Here is a 16,665-nt window from a genome sequence, read left to right on the forward strand (position 1 = left end):
ATATGAGCCAAGTTTAAGTGTAGAGGTCCTGTAATTACATCACAATATTTATCCACTGTTCAACTGAAAAATCCCAATGCCAAACACAAGTTGCTAAACCGAATGAGTTAAGAAGAAAATAAATACTGCATTTTATCATACACTTAGCATGACGGGGCAGCACGCATTAGAAAATAAATTTCTGCTTTCAAAATTCTGTTATTCTAGATGCAGAGAGTATGTTGGGTGGCACAGTGGCTTTTACAGCTGCCGTACAGCACCAGATATGCAGGTCGGATATCAGCCTTAGGTGACTATCTGTTGTTCTCCCATGTCTGTGTGGGTTTCCTCCGGGTTCTCCAGTTTCTTCCCGCAGTCCAAAGATGTGCAGGTAAGGTGACCTGGCTATGCTGAATTGGGGGGTTGAAAGAACAGTGTGGGATAAATTGGAGGGTTGGTGCAGACTCAATGGGCCCAACAGCCTCTTTCCACCCTGTAGGGATTATGTGATCTTATTTTGCGTAATGCAACATGTTTAATGAATTAATCTTGAGGAAGTTGTAAACAAATTAATCTGATATTTGGCATGAAACAGAATCATACAAATCAGAAGGAGGCCACACAACCCATCATTTTTGTTCTTTGAAAAAGCAATTCAAGGTTGGCCAGGATTCTTTTTATTATGATGCAGGACATGGAGGCATTATTGGTGTGTATGGTGGTACAGGGCACAAATGAAAGGATTTCAATAAATTAACAGTTATTTCATTTCACTCTTACAAACAAAACAGCAATTTTTCAGAAAGTCCACAGCATCAATTTACTGCACACAAAATAATACAACAGCTCAGTCTCTCATTGTTTGGCCTTCATGTACTAACCAGGAAGACTCAGACGTACATTAATACATATATTTGTATGCGCACGTGCACATTTCTTGCACCAAACAAATTAGAGGCAACGGAATATCCAACAAAGCCAAACATAATGGCTGCTTTTTAATTCCTTGACAACCAGTTAAACAACACGAGGCTGGAAATTACTGCGAGCAACTTTATCATGCGAACATTTAAGGCAAGTGCGCTAAACTCAGAAGCTGATTAGGGAGCGTTTTCATTTTTGTCATGTTTAAAAGGCTCTGCACAAGTGGCTTGCCAGCTCAAAATGAAGCACAAGGAATAGGAGGTTATCCTGCTTGACAGATGGAAAGTGGGCTGGAATGCAGGTATTTTAACTCCCAGGGCATGTATATAAAAAATAGCACTGGTGTTCAGGCTGAAACCAGCAGAATAATGTTGGAGCTGGAAGTGATGAGACCCTCAGGCTGTCCAGTGAGGGGATAAGGTGGGGTTGAGTTTGGCAGATGACACCACTGGATCGAATTTAGTGAAAAGGTGGCAGATAGGTGGGATTATTCCATGAAAAGGATGTAGGAAGAAGAGGATGAAAAGAACAGTGCAGCTCCTTTTATAGGTCCAGGACATCCCAAAATGCTTCCCAGCTGCTGAATCTTCAGCTTGTCAAAGATGGGGAATCAGCTTACACAGGCCAAGGTTCCACAGATAGCTGTGAAATCAAAATGACCATTCATCGGTTTACGTGGTGCTGGTCAAGTTGCTTCAGTAATAGATGCTAGCCAACACATACTTAAAAAAATATGACTCCTCAAAAAAGAAAGAACCATGGAATTGTTTGTTACCAACGAGTACTTTTGCGTAGAAGATTTTTTTTTAGACTAATCTTTCATTAAAAGCAGAATCAAGACAAACATAAAAACACTTGCCATGTAGATATAAATGCAAAGTCAATTAGAACATCAAATAAAGGGATAGCTGCTTACTTGAAAGAAGTATTTTTAAGGAACACAGAGAAAAACCTAATAGAGTAACAGTAACAGGCTTTGAGGTTTGTTGGCTTATTTTTCATTCCTAAACCTTCTTAGGCTTTATTTGGAAACAAAGAAACATTACACTATTCCTGGTATTTTTCATCCACACACTGAGGTGGGAGAATATGCTCCTCATTGTGGAAAAGGGAACATGTCGCAGCACGGTTTGAACTGTGCCAGGTGTTACAGGTGCCATCTCATGGCAGAAACAGTTTGCCAGGTGTCACTGTCAGATGCCTAAGACTGACTCCTGGAATCTGAACAGCGCAGAGCAGCCTGCTGGGGGCTCTTCTGCTCAGGATTACTCAATCAATACACAGCATAATTATGTGGGCTCTTAAAGGGATTGCTGGAGGCTGTCACCAAAGCATTTTCTTTTTTTTTTATTTAAATGAATTATCTTCATGAGAAATCAAGAGGAGTGCTCCTACTCCTCCCAGCCGTCCATAGCATTGCTGCAAATTGTTTTGTAGTGTGGGATCAACTTTGGGACTTTCGGGTTTCTGTGTGGCCTGGAAGGTATGTCGCATATTGGCCCACTGCCATATCTCTCATTCTCCTACTCACCCCATCCTGCTGTGGGCAATGCCAGCAAGACAGATGGCTCTAACTAGACTGAAGTACAACAGACAGTTGCTTCTACAGGTTGTCTCACTTACTGAAATGAGGCCTTGCTCAGGTGAAACCTCAAATGTTCAGCTTCTGGTCCATGCTGACCATTCTTTGAAGGTGTAGCACATGATCTAAAAAATTAATTGCTTGAGCTAATAAAAGCCATTTTTTCTTTTAAACATTCAGCATTATTAGTTTTACCAGCAAGTAGACAGTATGGTGGCTAACAGGTAAAGGCATATGTGAGCTTACTGAAGTCACTATTAAGCATCTGTGAACCTGCAATCTCCCATCGAACCAGAGCCTTTAGCATCCTGATTGAACAGGAAAAATTGGTTTAGGTCCAAATTCCTTCTTCAGTAATTTCTTAATATTGTTTAAAACAAAAAAAAGATATAATTGAACACAACCCACAAAAGGTTGCTTTTGCTGAATCTAAGACAACTTTTCAGAGAAACTCTCAGCATCTCTTACAGCTCAGCCACTTCAGCTCTGCCACAGGGCATTAACTGCAGCCCAACGAACCTGCCCATTTTGATAGCATCGAATTTTCACAATGGGTTTTATGTTATTCACAATAGGGAAGGTCTTCAATCCTAAAGGATCATTTGAATAACCCGAATTAAATAGGCACAGTAGCATACCAAGTATCAATTTCCAGCAGTTCATTTGGGAGACCAGCGGGTAAGCCATCTCACTACTTTCCTGAATTTGCGGCCCTCGACATCACAATCTCCATTTTTCCCCCAACCCCCACCGCTACGCGTTCAGAAGAAATGAGGTAAATTAACTGATGGAGGTGTTGTTGGGTGCCACCCGATGACAGACACATTTTAAGATCTATCCTGCTTTTTACGGCAGCACTTCAGAAGCGAAGGTGTTGGTGTTTGATTTTTTGCACCTCTCAGTCTCCCGGGCCATACGATCCAGGTTTGACTTCAGAGACGAAGGTTGAACTTCTCACAGGATTGGGTCCGTTCCATTCCAGTCGACAAAAGCTCCCTTCCACCTGAATAAATTAGAGAATAGTGTTAGGTGTGCTGCATTGAAGACAAGTCCTTTCCTCTTTCGGATGAATGTAATTTCTCCCTTTAAGCTTGGAATTGTTGTGCCACATCAACCTACTCTCTTTGGGCAAGGAGTTGAGAAAATTTTAAGTCCGTGGGATACAGGGAGAATAACAAGGTGGATCCAAAATTAGCTAATGTTTTAGCACATGGAAAGTAGTTTCCAGTGGTGTTCCACAGGGCTCAGTATTGGGTTGCTCGCTGTTTATGGTAAAACAAGGACTGCAGATGCTGGAAACCAGATTTTAGATTAGAGTGGTGCTGAAAGAGCACAGCAGTTCAGGCAGCATCCGAGGAGCAGGAAAATCAACATTTTGGGCAAAAGCCCTTCATCAGGAATAGAGGCAGAGCACCTGCAGGGTGGAGAGATAAATGAAAGGAGGGTGGGGGTGGGGAGAAAGTAGCATAGAGTACAATAGGTGAGTGGGGGTGGGGATGGAGGTGATAGGTCAGGGAGGAGGGTGGGAGAAGGTAGCAAAGAGTACAAGTACGCTGTTTATGGTGTAGGTTAATGATATAGATTTAAACGTGGGAGGCATAAGAAAATTTGTATAGAAAAAATAACACTGCGGATGATAACAAAGAGAATAGCTGTTGACTGCAGGATAGTTCAGTTGAGTTGGTATAAAGTGACAAATTAAATTCAATTTTGAGAAGGCACTGGAATCTACAATAAACAGTAGGGTACTGATAGGGGTACAGGAAAAGTGACACCTTGGGAGTGTATGACCACTGGTCCCCAAAGATGGCAGGACAAGTAGATACAAAGTCCTAAAGAAGGCATATAGAGTCATAGAGATGTACAGCATGGAAACAGGCCCTTTGGTCCAACTTGTCCATGCCGACCAGATATCCCAACCCACTTTTCTACAAACGGCAAGATTCTGTATATAAAAGCAGGGGTACAAGACTTTGGTTAGGCACAGCTAAGTTGTATGTATAGCATATTACTGGAAATACACAATTGTTCTGGAGGGAATACAGAGGAGATTTAAAGAACTGCAGCTATGAGGAGAGACTGTATAAGCAAGGTTAGAAATTGCAGTGGCACTGGCAACTATCAGTCTTAACTGGATTTTGGGATGGTGCCAGGGGATTGGAGAATTGCAAACATTACTCCCTGATTCAAAAAATGTTAGAGACCAACCTAGCGATTAAGAGCGACAGTTAACCTCCATAGTAGGGAAACTTCTACAGATAATTATTTGGGATAGAATTCCAGTCACAAATGGACTATGGATTAATTTGGAGGGGTCAGCTTAGATTTGTGAAGGGGGAATTGTGTCTAACTTGCTAGTGATCTTGACAAGGGTCTTGACAACAGATAGAATAATCAAGGCAAAGTTGTTGATGTGATATACATGGACTTCCAAGAGATAATCAATACAGTGTCACAGAACAGACTTATGAGAAAGGTTATAGGTAATGGAATTGAAAGGACAATAGCAACATAGATACAAAATTGGCTGGGGGACAGGAAAGAGCTAGTAATAGTTAATGGTATATTTCAACCTAGAAGACAGCTTTGGTGCATTTGTGCAGGGATTTGGATCCTTGCTTTTCCTGAAATATATAAATTATTTTGATGTGGAGGGGACAACTTCAAGGTTTGTGGATGACACAAAATTTAACAGAATTATAAACAATGAGGACGACAGCGTCAAACATCAAAATGACATTGACAGATTGGTAAAATGGGCAGATATGGCAAATGAATTTCAATGTGGGAAAAGTGTGAGTTGACACACCTAATATAAACAACATGGAAAGATAATATAGAATAAAGGATATTATTCTAAAGGATATGCAGTCATTAATGTTTGAGAGCACTGTTAATAAAGCATTCACTACTACTGGCCTCATAAATATGAGCACAGAGTACTAGAACAGGAAATTATGATGAACTTATGGAAGACCTCAGTTAGAATACTGAGTACTGTTCTGGGTACCACAGTGGTGAATGGATTAGGAAGGGTGCAGAAGAGATTTATGAAAATGACTCCAGGGATGAAAATCTTCGGTACTGAAGAAAGATCGGAGAAGATGGGAGCGTTTTCCTTAGAACAAAGGCTAGATGAAATTTGTTTTAAGTTTTCAAACTCATGATGGGTCTGAGAACTGTCCTCATGCAAACAGATGAAGAACTGGGCCACACGTTTTTAAAAATTATTTATTTACCCGTGGAGCATGGCCATCACTGGCCAGTCAGCATTTATTGCTCTTATGGAGTTGGTGAGTTGCCTTCTTGAATTGCTGCAGTCCAAGGATTTGTATGCAGACCCAGAATGCCCTCAGGGAGAGAATTCCAGGATTTTTACTGTGACAGTAAAGGAATGGTGAATATGTCCAAGTGAGGATGGTGAGAGGCTTGGAGGGGGACTTGAATGGGGTCGTGTTCCCATTTATCTGCAGCCCTTGTCCTTTTAGATGGAAGTGGACATAGGGTTGGGAAGGAGCTGTTTCAGGATCTTCGGTGAATATCGCAGGAACATCTTGTAGATTGTACACGCTGCTGCTACTGAGTATCGGTGGAGGAAGTGGAAGCTCGCGGACGTGGTGCCAATAAAGCATCTGCTTTGTCCTGGATGCTGTCAAGCTCAAGTGCTGTTGGAACTGCACCATCCAGGCAAATGCAGCGTACTCCATCACACTTCCGACTTGTATGTTGTAGTTGGTGGATAGGCTTTGAGCAGTCAGATGAGTTACTTGCGCAGTATTCTTAACGCCTGGCCTGCTTTTGCAGCCACTGTGTTTATGTGGCGGGTCCAGTTGAGTTTCTGCTCAATGGTAAACCCCAAGATATTGAAGGTGGAGGAATTCAGTGAGTGTCAAGGGCAGTAGTGGACTATCTCTTGTTGGGTATGGAATTTTTGAGGTTTGAATGTTACTTGCCACTGGTCAGTCCAAGCCTGGATACTGTCCAGGTCATGTTGCATACGAATATGTGCTACTTCAGCATCTACACTGTGTAATCATCTGCAAATATCCCCATTTCTGACCTTACAATGGAGGGAATATCACTGACGATGCATGTTAGACTTGCGGCAATGAAAATAGAACACAGGAAGGGGAGTAGATCATTCAGCCACTTAAGCCTGCTCCACCATCCAATGAGATCAAGGCTCACCTCTATCCTAATCTACCTACTGCCTTGACTCCATAGACTTTTGCTAGACCACAGCATGAAAATCTATCAGCTGCAGGTGTCACATAATTAACTGGGTTAATGTCCATTTTTTTTTGTGGGAGAGAATTACATGCAAATGGTAGGTGAAGTTTGAAGTGGTCACTTTGCTCATGCATTTAAGGCAGTGCCCTCTTGGCCTAGACACCAGCAAAATCTTTCAGTTTACTAAATCAATTATTTTCCCAGCCACACTGGGAAAAGTGAATAGATGGGAAGACAGGCAACATTCTTCTCGGGACAAGATCATTAAAGGCAGAGCAGTGATCATAAGTGGTGTAATAAATGGAGGGTTAAAGGATAGACATTTTAGGTTAGCTTTTCCATCATTTAAGTGGCATTCCATGAAACAGAAAAAATAAATATTTAATGTCAGTACATGCATGCTAACTGGGATTTATAGAAATAGTAATGAGGTCATTGTTTTCTGGAAGAAAAATTCTCTGTGGTAAGTAATAAGTGTCAATTGTTTCTATTGCTCATAGAATGAGTTCCTTCTTTGGGGTGTTAACCTGATCTAATCAGGGAGGCCTGACTACATATTAAAAACAGGAGTGTCAGAGGTTCTGTTCACTCAGAGCTGGCTTTGAGGGAGCCAGACCAGTGTAAAGTACTATGCACATGTAAATAAAGGATGTCTTGGTGACAGGATACCAGCTGCTTTGGAGTTATTTCACTGTCTATATACTATAATTAGGTGTTTTAGTAATCTCTTTTAGCAAATTGCTCAGTTGTAACTAGGGTAGATCTTTTCAAGTACAGGTTACTAGTTGTTACTGGATACCTTAATAAAAGTATAGTCATTGTTTTTTTTAAACAACTTGGGATATCAGAAATGTACAAGAGAAAACTCCCCCCAACCTCAAAGGCAGATTCAGAGGTTTGAAGGTTATCATGCACATTGAGATGATGATTAAGAAAGCATTTGAAATCCTTAGCTTAGTGAATGGAGACATTAGTTAGGCTTCGGCTTATGTATTATATGAATGTCCAGGGAATGCATTTTAGTGAGCAGTGAGGAGGTTTACCAGGATAATACCATGGTCAAGGGATTTCAATTAGAGCAGCCAGAATGAATAAACGGAGATTGTTTTCCTTCAGAATGCAAAGGTTATGGGTAGATTTAATAGACCTATAGAAAATTACAATGAATTTCATAGAACAAGTTGGGAGTCACAGTTTCCTCTAGCAAGTCACCAGAGGTCACCGATTTAAAACAATTCAAAAACAAAGAGTAAACTGGACACTTTTTTGATGGACAGGGCTGGTAAGATCTGGAACACACTCCCTCGAAGGATGGTCACATTCAACAGGATTATACATGCTCTTCAAGAGAAATAATTTGGAGTGTTATGAGGAGGAAGCTGGTATGTGGGACTAAACCGGAATGTTCTTTTGAGAATGTGACATAGCCAAGATGGCTGAATGGTCTCCTTCTGTGCTGGATAATTCCATAATTCTTCAAAAACTTCATTTGAGTTGCAATGTTTAACATTTCCTAACTTATTATTTGATTACTTTCCCCTCACTTAGTATGCTCTCCAAATGTAAACAAAAGTTGCAATCACGTGTAGGTCAGGCCAGATAATCAGAGCAGATTTCCTTTCCTAATGGGCATTAGTGAACCAGATGGGTTTTCACACAAGAGTTTCCTAGTCACCATTATAAAAAAACAGCTTTTAATTCTAGATTTCATTTACACCCAACCACAAATTCAACATTTATAACTTTGAACACATCTCCCCAAAACATTATGCCAGGGCTCTCGATTACTAGGCTAGTGACATTACCACTGCAATCCTTTCTTGATTTCCAAGGGGAGACACATTTTGATGAAGCTTTTCGTCTTGCACTCATAGTACATTTTGCAAGAAACAAGTGCAAGGAGAAAACCAACATTTATTCTGCAGGACTGGGGAGTGCTGATCAGTAGAGGTATTGCTATGCAAAACATATCCATAATGCTGATTGACAGTTAACAGCCAGGCATTGTTTAAATTTTAAACAAAATTCCCACTGGTTAGGACATTGCCCTGAGAACTAGCATATGACTAGTATATGGCTGTCACATATTTTGAGTTGAAGCAAGAGCAGTGCATTCACACTGTCTTGGTGACAGGATACCCAGGGCGTTATGTACTAACGTGAAGCCTCCAGTCGACAAAAATGCATCACACTGTGGGTCTTACAATCCTAAAGTGATAGTCAGTGTAACTCTGTGTGCATTCAGAATCCAGCAAATGTTGTCCAAACACGGAATCACATTGAGTGTGACAAGCTTTTCAAGTGCAGGCTGGTTGGCTATGGTCAGTAACTTACCTACTGTAAATAATTGAAGGAACATGCATTTATAAATGATCTGCCGGTCTTTGAGACATATGGCCCAAATCGCTAGCATCACATGGGCATGAAATTCATTTATCACATTACTTATTTATGTGATAGGCATGTTCACCATGCAAACTTGTTGTTGAAACAGGAGGTATCAAGTCTATCCTGTGGAATAATGGCTATCCTGATCAAATCATTTCTAGTTGTTAATTGCACAAACTTATAGAAAGCATCCACTCTATATCAGATGAAGTGTAAGGTATCACAAAGATTTGAGCAACAGGCAAAGCTACCTGTTACCAAGGCCAAACAGGTGCTGTTCACTACCAACAGGATGCTGTCATCAAGCCAAAACACACTACCCTACAAATGACTCCACTTGCCAACCAATCAGCTCTCTCCTTTCATACAGTATGTTAGCCTTCCCCTTGCTTGAGAAATAATTAATATAGTTGAAACTTTATTGCTGGAACAGCACAGCAGGTCAGGCAGCATCCAGGGAACAGGAGATTCGACGTTTCGGGCACAGGCCCTTCTTCAGGAATGAGCAGAGAGTGAACACTCTCTGCTCATTCCTGAAGAAGGGCCTGTGCCCGAAACGTCGAATCTCCTGTTCCCTGGATGCTGCCTGACCTGCTGTGCTGTTCCAGCAATAAAGTTTCAACTTTGATCTCCAGCATCTGCAGACCTCACTTTCTCCTCAAATAATTAATATAAACAAGTTCACCCAATCTTTGTTTTCAGTTTTTTTTAAACTTAATTTCTTTTTAGCATTTTTCCCATCTTCTATAAAGTTAACTGATTCAACTATTTATGTTTATATAGAACTTGTAATGTTGTAAAATTATCCACAGTACATCATATTCAAACCAAATTTGACAGTGAATTGGCCCCTTTAAAATATTTTGTGTAGCCACATACATGCTGAATTACAGGGAAAACTTTTGTACGGCCTACAGACGAGTTCTTAGGTTGTCACACTGCAACATAGCCATGTTGCTTGGAGGAAGCACTGAAAGTCAGTGGCCATTTTTGATCAGAACAATTTCTCCAAAATTCAAAGCAGCAGATAAAATAGCTGTCAGGCCTACATCTCTGTGCAGACATGTCCAGTGATGTCAGCCAACCTTGACAGGATTCGGTCAGTTCAAAAAATTAGTTCAGAAATTGTATGGTATTTGAATGTGAAATGGAAAGTGAAGGGTTTGTGAAGTAATGGCGCTGGTGTTATATTTGAGAGGGGTAAATCTTTCGCCGCATGCTGGGATGATTTACAGGAATAACCCGGGAGAGTATTATTGGGTGAGTCATTTCTATGTATCAGAAGTACTCTGGTAAGTACCTCTGGGACATGTTGGGGTAACGTACAAGTAAGAGTGGGGTAACTTATCAGACATGTAATGTGAGAGAGGAATGAAGTGCAAATCGTCATCGAGACTGGTTTCTGCTGCTTCCTCTTTGTGTACGTGTGCTTTGTGCCACCTGGGGGTGCACTCTCAGCCACCTTTGTTCTGTAGAATAACTCTAGAATAATAGTGAAGTGTTTCTGCAGAGTAGCAATGATCGAATTGAATAATGGAGTAAATGTTCTTCAAAGGAGGTGGGGGGGGGGGGAATAAGCACAACTTCACTTGCTCATCACAATAGACATCACAAGAGAGCATTCGTGAAAGGGACTCTCATTTCCCACATTTGGCAGCCTTGGAAAGGTTGTGGTGAGCCTCCTTTTCAAATGGCTGCTACAGAATCAACTCCTGCTGTACATTAAGGAATTCTAGGATTTTGACCCAGTAACAATGGAAGAACAGAAAATTTTCAATCTGGATTAAATAGAGGTGCTTTAAAAGTCCGCATTCAAATCAGAAACTGCCACAATTTGTTTCATTTGTTCACAGGATGTGGGCATTGCCAGCTAGGCCAGCATTTAATGTCGAGGGCAATTAAACATCAACTGTATTGTTGTGTACTTGTAGACTAGACCAGATAAGGACAACAGTTTCCTTCCCTAAAGGACATTTCTGAATCAGATAGGTTTTAATCATAATTGATAACGGTTTCACAGCCATCATTAAACTCTTAATTCCAGATTTTTAAAAAAATTGAATTCAAATTCCATCAAGATTCCAACCAGGTCTCTGGATTAAGTTTAGTGACAATACCACAAGACAGTTGCCTCCCCCTTGTTGCTGTGACTTCACTGCAAGTGAAGCAGAAATCCTACTTCTCCACAAAACACAGTATATAAATCATTTCATGTTAACTCACTTTGTCCTGATGCAATGTTCAAGTGGAGGAATCAAATCATCGTCTCCTTCCAATGAGCAATGTTCTGAAGCATCTGGAAGACAAGATTGGTGGTGGGAAGGAGAACATTTAACCCCAAGTTAGATTAATCAGTTCTGTATGTTAGAAACAAAACAAAGGCTCAAATAATGGAGCGACGTCAATGAGGATCTGCAAAGGAAAAGGTTAAATATTTTGGGCAAAACCTTTCATTCTGTGGGGAATGTTTATATTTGCTGTTTAACAGAATTTATATTGCAATGTAAAAGCACTGAAAACAGTGAGTAGGTGATTACAGATCACTTATCCTACCACGAAGTGCCACTTTTTGCTAACCCTTCTCTTCCATTTCAAGAGGGATGTTATGTACTTGCAGCATTGCATGATTTTCTTTTAATCTATAAGATTTTATACACAGATTGATTTTATATTAAAGGGTTTTGTTTCACTGCGAGAACTAATTGTCAGCAAGAAAATCAGTGGTGATCTGTTTGAATTGCACGAATTGTTCCAACACAATCAGGTGAGAAATCGGAATCAGGAAACAAATGTGCAGCAGAAATCCGCCGTTACATAAGTTCACATCATGTTCCAGTAAACAAAAAACAGCCTCCTGAGAACTGGCCTAATTTCTTCCAGTGATTGGGCCATTATTGTTTCTGGGTGAGGGGCTGTTGACAGCAAACTTCAAAGTAAGCCAATAATTAGATGGTGACCTTAGTCACAGCTAATCCTAGGCACAAGACATTACATTTAGAGAACAGAGTGAATCTGATTTGACTGATTCCCAAAAGATGTATTTGTCTAGCAGCCTCCTGGAGTAAAACCATAACATTTTAAGACACTGGAGCAGAAGACTTTTCAGTCCATTGAGTCTGGCTGATCTAACAGTCCTCAACTCTGCTTTCCTGCCTTTTCCTCATAATCCTTGACTCCCTAACTGATCTCAGGTAGTTGCATCAGCCACTCTCTACAGCCCTCTGCTGTCAAGAATTTCACAGATTCACGATCCTCAGATTCTTCTCAGTCTGTCACAAATGGGATACTCCTTATTCTGAGATTATGCCCTGGGTGCGAAGTCAGTTGTCTCCAAACATTAGGTGCATTAGTCAGGGGTAAATATAGGGGAGAGGAATGGGTCCGTGTGGACTTGTTGGGCCAAAGGGCCTGTTTCCATACTGTAGGGCATCTAATCTAATTTCAGCATCAACAGATAAAGGGGCGATAAAGCTTTTTAAAAAATAAATAAATAAAAAGGGCGGCACGATGGCTCAGTGGTTAGCACTGCTGCCTCACAGCACCAGGGTCCCAGGTTCGATTCCAGCCTCGGGTAACTGTCTGTGTGGAGTTTGCACATTCTCCCTGTATCTGCGTGGGTTTCCTCCGGGTGCTCCAGTTTCCTCCCACAGTCCAAAGATGTGCAGGTCAGGTAAAATGGCCATGCTAAATTGCCCATAGTGATAGGTGCATTAGTCAGAGGGAGGTGGGTCTGGATGGGTTACTCTTCGGAAAGTCGGTGTGGACTGGTTGGGCCAAAGGGCCTGTTTCCACACTATAGTTAATCTAACCTAATCTAATTTTAAGCACACAAACAGTGATTGAATCAAATTTAATTGAGTTGTAAAATAAATAGTACTTTTAATGTATACTATATAAATCTAAAATCAACTGTATATAATTACACACTTTGCCCTCTACTCACCAGATCTCAGCATGACACCTGTGGCTACATGCTATTTGCCAATGCCTTGAAGTCTGGATTGTTGATTTCAGAAAAAAAGGTTCCATTTCGCTTGCTACTGTGCAAGCATCAAGTGACATGCTCTGGATTGCTGTTATTTTTTTCCCCTTTGTTTTTAAAGTCTTTGAGTAATGAGTCAGCAGCCATAGCCATAGTAATTACTTTGCCATCTGTGAATGATTTCTCTTGATCTACCAGAGGATGGCAAAGGCAAAATGATGCTTCAGCACAGGCTTTACACTTTGCTGCTACTGTAGATAAAATGATTGCTGAGCTTGCAAAGTGGCATTCAAATCGTCAACTTTCTTTATCCAAAGCATGCTCCTCTAGTGAAAAATCACCTTTTAATTTATAGCACACAGTTTTGTGATGCGGTTCCAAATGCCTAAATTCACTTACTGACATACTTAGGTGACATACAAGGCAAACATCATTATCTTTTACCATCGTGAACAGCAATCTATTTTCCCATTTCACAATGAAGGTGTACGTTTTCAGTCCAGGTTTATCTCTAGCTAAGGATGTAGATAAAATCCAAGGTACCATTAGCAACTATTCTACAACTGAGAACAGACCTTGGGTTAGACATGTGCATTACACATGAGAAACAAATAAGTGCACAGGATATTTTGATCTAAGTTCCAAAATCTGTTGAATTAGAACAAATTCTGCACTCACAATCAATCATGAGTTTTAAATGTGGGTCTTGAGGCTGCTTTTCCCTGCACTTGCTTCACCTTGTGGTCTGTAAACATCACTCTACCACTGGTCCATGCTTCTGGCACATCTAGGATATTGCCAGCTGCTTTCTAATGTGGAGACACAGGAGTTCATTTCTGTGGTATCAATGTATTTTCTGGATCTTGGGTCAGCTTGTATTGCTCAGATATAGGACACAAAGCGTGGTAGTATCTGCTGCAACGTTTCTTTGTTCTGCAAGAATGTCCAAGTGCAGCAGCTGCTGCTTCCGGAAGCAGACATCTTGCAAAGGCATGACATGTGATGTACATATAGCTTAGAGGGAACACAGTGTGGAGGCTGAGATCGATTGCCAGAGACTCTGATCTACAGTTTGGAGACCACAGTGGTTGACTCTCACACAAGTGGAAAACAAACTTTCACATTCTTTTTATTCACTCGTAGGATGCGAGTGTCACTGGCTGGGGCAGCCTTCATTGCATGTCTCTAATTGCCCCTTGAGAAGGTACTGATGAGCTGCCTTCTTGAACTGCTGCAGTCCACGTGTTTCAGATTGACTCATGATGCCATTAGGGAGGGAAGTGACAGTGAAGGAACGGCAAAACGCTTTCAAGTTAGGACACTGAGTGGCTTAGAGGGGAACTTGCTGGTGATGGCGTTCTCATGTATCTACTATGTTTCCAGATGAAGGGCTCCGGCCCGAAACGTCGGTGCTGCCTGACCTACTATGCTTTTCCAGCAACACACTCTTAAGTCTGATTTCCAGTATCTGCAGACCTCACTGTCTCCATGTAACTACTACCCTCATCCTTCTAGATGGAAGTGGTTGTGGATTTGGCATCTAACCGGTGAATCCAGTTCAGTGAGGGTGCTGCATTGCTTTTCTATAGTAGTCATCCTTTCTTACAGCCTTCCTCTCTGGGGTTCTGGCTCCAACCTTTTTCGCCAGGATTGATTCTATCCTTCCTTTGCTTTCTTCCTACCTACATTTCCTTACAGAATGCAGCATTGTATCACTTGGGAACCGCAGTGTTTTGCTTTGAACTTGATTCTGCTATTCAGTGAGGGAAATTTAAAGAAGAATATAGGCACAGGGGTAGATTACGCTGCCCATCAAGCCAGCCCCTCCACTTAAAACTAACCGTGCACCCTCCATTTTAAAGTGTACCCCCAGTTTGTGGAAACATCTTACCTGCATTTACCCTAGCTCTCCCTTTAAGTAATTTGTAGGTTTCAATGAGATCCTCTCTCATTCTTCAAAAACCTGGAGAATACAGGCCCAGTTTGTCCAACTTCTCTTCATAGGTCAATCCCACCATCCCTGGATCAAGTATGGTGAACAGAGGGCGGCACAGTGGTTAGCACTGCTGCCTCACAGTGCCAGGAGCCCGGGTTCGATTCCAGCCTCGGGCAACTGTCTATGTGGTGTTTGCTCATTCTCCCTGTGTCCGCGTGGATTTCCTCTGGGCAATCTGGTTTCCTCCCACAGTCCAAAGATGTGCAGAATTGGCCATGCTAAATTACCCTTTGTGTTAGGTGTATTAGGCAGAGGGAAATGGGTCTGGGTGGGTTACTCTTTGGAGGGTCAGCGTGGACTTGTTGAGCCGAAGGGCCTATTTCCACACTGTAGGAAATCTAAACATTCACTGACATCCTCTACAGCAGTAATATCTTTCCTGAGATAAGGAGACCGAAACTGTTCACAGTATTCCAAGTGTAGGTTAACCAAGCTCCTATAAAAAGTAAGACTTCATTACTCCTGTACTCACATTCTCCTATAATAAAACTAACTTTCCATTAGCTTTCCTACTGCACCCACATGTTTGCCTTCAGTCACATATTGCTCAGGACATCTAGGTCCCTTTGTACGTCTAACTAACCTCTTACCATTTAAGAAATACTTGGCACGTCTTTTTCTCCTACCAAAGTGGATATACTCAAATTTTTCCGACATTATATTCCATCTGCCATATTTTTGCTTGTTTACCAAGCCTATCCAAATCTTCCTGAATACACTTTACATTTTCCCCACAACACACATTCCCACCTAAGCTTTGTATCATCAACAAATCTGGAAATATTATATGTGGTCCTCGCCTCCAAATCATTGATACATGGGGCCCCAATTACTGAGGAGAAAGTGAGGTCTGCAGATGCTGGAGATCAGAGCTGAAAATGTGTTGCTGGAAAAGCGCAGCAGGTCAGGCAGCATCCAGGGAACAGGAGAATCAACGTTTCGGGCATAAGCCCTTCTTCAGGAATGACCTGAAGAAGGGCTTATGCCCGAAACGTCGATTCTCCTGTTCCCTGGATGCTGCCTGACCTGCTGCGCTTTTCCAGCAACGCATTTTCAGCCCCAATTACTGATCCTTGTAGTATCCAATGGTCACAGCCTGTCAACTCCACAACTTACTCCCACACACCCATTTATTCCTACACTGTTTTCTGACTGTTAGCCAACCATTAATCCATGCCAGTACAGAATTTACTCTTCCATTTTACCTATATTTTCCCAACCAGCCTCGTATGGGGGCTCTTTGTCAAAGACCGTCTGAAAATGTTAAGTATTCTATGTCATTAGGCATCAACTGGTCAAATTCTGGGTTTGAAAAGTGAGGAGTTGTTACACTTCCCCAAAAAAATTATTTATGTGTGGGATGTATATATATCACTGGCTAGGCTAACATTTATTGGCCATCCCTAAATGCCTTGAAGGTTGTGGTGGGAAACTAAATTCTAGAACATCCAGAGAGCTGTCGGAAGGGAATTCCAGGAATTTTTATTCATTGACAATGAAGGTACAGCAATGATATAGTTCCACGTCAGGATGGTGCGTGATTTGAAGGGGAACTTGCAGATGCTGGTGTTCCTGTGAATCTAC

At 41.5% G+C, this 16,665-nt stretch overlaps 1 protein-coding gene across 2 annotated transcripts in view; it reads right to left on the reverse strand.

Moving 5' to 3' along the window:
• Nucleotides 1-640: 640 nt before the first annotated feature.
• Nucleotides 641-16,665, reverse strand: part of mindy4 (MINDY lysine 48 deubiquitinase 4) — a 188,263-nt gene continuing 172,238 nt past the window's right edge. For both annotated transcript variants that reach the window (XM_043690847.2, XM_043690846.2), the window contains exons 17-18: nucleotides 11,327-11,399; nucleotides 641-3,488 (exon numbers count right to left, since the gene is read on the reverse strand). In XM_043690847.2, the coding sequence (XP_043546782.2) occupies nucleotides 3,440-3,488; nucleotides 11,327-11,399 (122 nt within the window). In that variant the 3' untranslated portion in view covers nucleotides 641-3,439. The remainder of the gene's footprint in view (nucleotides 3,489-11,326; nucleotides 11,400-16,665) is intronic.

This window comes from Chiloscyllium plagiosum, unplaced genomic scaffold (genome assembly GCF_037043375.1).
Source record: "Chiloscyllium plagiosum isolate Xiang-an unplaced genomic scaffold, Cpla_swu_hap1 HiC_scaffold_5, whole genome shotgun sequence".
NCBI classification, from domain to species: Eukaryota; Metazoa; Chordata; class Chondrichthyes; order Orectolobiformes; family Hemiscylliidae; genus Chiloscyllium; species Chiloscyllium plagiosum.